The following is a 1,764-nucleotide window of genomic DNA, read 5'->3' as shown; positions in this document are numbered from 1 at the left end:
TCTAGCAGGCTTGGCTGCCGCTATCCGCCTTAAGGCTAACAATATCCCTTTTATCCTCCTCGAAGCTTCCAACGCCGTAGGCGGCCGGGTCCAAACCGACGTTGTGGACGGATTTCTCCTCGACCGCGGATTCCAAATCTTCATTACTGGTTATCCCGAAGCTCAGAAGCTTCTCGATTACGATGCCTTAGATCTCCGGAAATTCTATTCTGGCGCTAGGATTTTCTACGGCGGAGGCTTCCATACCGTAGCAGATCCCCTTCGCCACTTGGGCGACTCCATCCAGTCGCTTTTTAACCCAATCGGCAACTTATTCGATAAATTGTTGATTGCGGTCACTAGAATTAGTGTCTTAGTGAGATCCGACGATGAAATTATACTGGCCGATGAAGTTAAAACAATTGATTTGTTGAAAACGATTGGATTCTCTGATTCCATTTTGGATCGTTTCTTCCGGCCTTTCTTTGGCGGAATTTTCTTCGACCCTAATCTGGAGACGACGTCAAGGCTCTTCGAATTTATCTTCAAGTGCCTCGCTCTTGGGGACAACACCCTCCCGTCGAAAGGTATATCTGCGATTCCCGAACAATTGGCAGCAAAACTTCCTCCTGAATCAATATTCTTAAACTCAAGAGTAGTTTCAATCGATTTTGATTCCTCCACCGTGAAACTTCAGACGGGGGAAGTTTTCAGTTGCGAACATGGAATTATTGTAGCGGTGGAGCAACCGGAGGCGGTTAAACTTTTGGCGGGAAAGGTGAGGCTGGATCCGGTTAAGAAACCGGTTCGGAGCACAGTGTGTTTGTATTTCTCGGCCGGGTTAAATGAAATCCCGGTTAGGGATCCGGTACTGTTTCTTAATGGGACAGGTAAGGGGATTGTGAATAATATGTTCTTCGCTAGCAATGTGAGCCCGTGTTATGCGCCGGCGGGGAAGGCGCTGGTATCTGTTTCGCTTATCGGCTTGATGGAAGACAAATCGGATGAGGATCTGACGGCGGAGGTTGTGCGGGAGCTATCTAGTTGGTTTGGAGAGAGAATGGTGAGTAAGTGGAGACATTTGAGGACATATCGGATCGAGTTTGCTCAGCCGAATCAAAGCCCGCCTACGGATTTGATGAAAGATCAGAGAGTGCGGGTCGGGTTGTATGTGTGTGGGGATTATCAGACTAGTGCTACATTTGATGGTGCTTTAGTTTCTGGCAGGAAGTCTGTTGAAGCTTTGTTGAGAGATAGGTCTCTTCATCAAAATTGATTCAATCCAATTCTAACCTTATTTTTAATTCATTATGTACAAAAACAATATAATAATGCTTTTATTTTTTATTATATATATTTATTTATTTCGCTAATTATTATTTTGGCTAAAATTTGAGACTCTAACTTTGATTTTATCCGATTAGAGATTCAACTATCAAATGTTTACCATACTTTTTTTTTTTTAATAAAAATAGGTGGAAAGAATTTCTTTTATTCAAGAATCTTCTTCTCTCCTAATCTCATCTTTTCTCTTTTAAAGTTCATCAATTAACTAAATCTAGCCTTTTGTTAAGAAGATAATACAAAAAAAAGTTTGTACAACGATCCTACCATAAATTTTTATTTTTGAATATCTTCCCAATCGAGGGACCAAGTCCGGTGATGGATAAGACACAAATCGATAAAGAACCTATGAAATATGCTCCTTCAGACTCTTTGAAAAATCTGGTTATTTGTAGCAATGAAAGAGAACCTCTTTCTATTCATTCGCATTCTTCTTATAGT

At 41.4% G+C, this 1,764-nt stretch overlaps 1 protein-coding gene across 1 annotated transcript in view; it reads left to right on the top strand.

The window, feature by feature from the left end:
• The window catches only part of LOC124939130, a 2,779-nt gene extending 1,431 nt beyond the window's left edge, over positions 1-1,348 (top strand). Inside the window, exon 3 of the mRNA XM_047479640.1 lies at positions 6-1,348. Coding sequence (XP_047335596.1) covers positions 6-1,255 — 1,250 coding nt within the window. The 3' untranslated portion in view covers positions 1,256-1,348. The remainder of the gene's footprint in view (positions 1-5) is intronic.
• Positions 1,349-1,764: the final 416 nt, after the last annotated feature.

The sequence above is a fragment of the Impatiens glandulifera genome, chromosome 5, assembly GCF_907164915.1.
Source record: "Impatiens glandulifera chromosome 5, dImpGla2.1, whole genome shotgun sequence".
Classification (NCBI taxonomy): domain Eukaryota; kingdom Viridiplantae; phylum Streptophyta; class Magnoliopsida; order Ericales; family Balsaminaceae; genus Impatiens; species Impatiens glandulifera.
The sequence above is the reverse complement of the archived record's forward strand: the minus strand, read 5'-3'. Positions and strand labels throughout refer to the sequence as shown.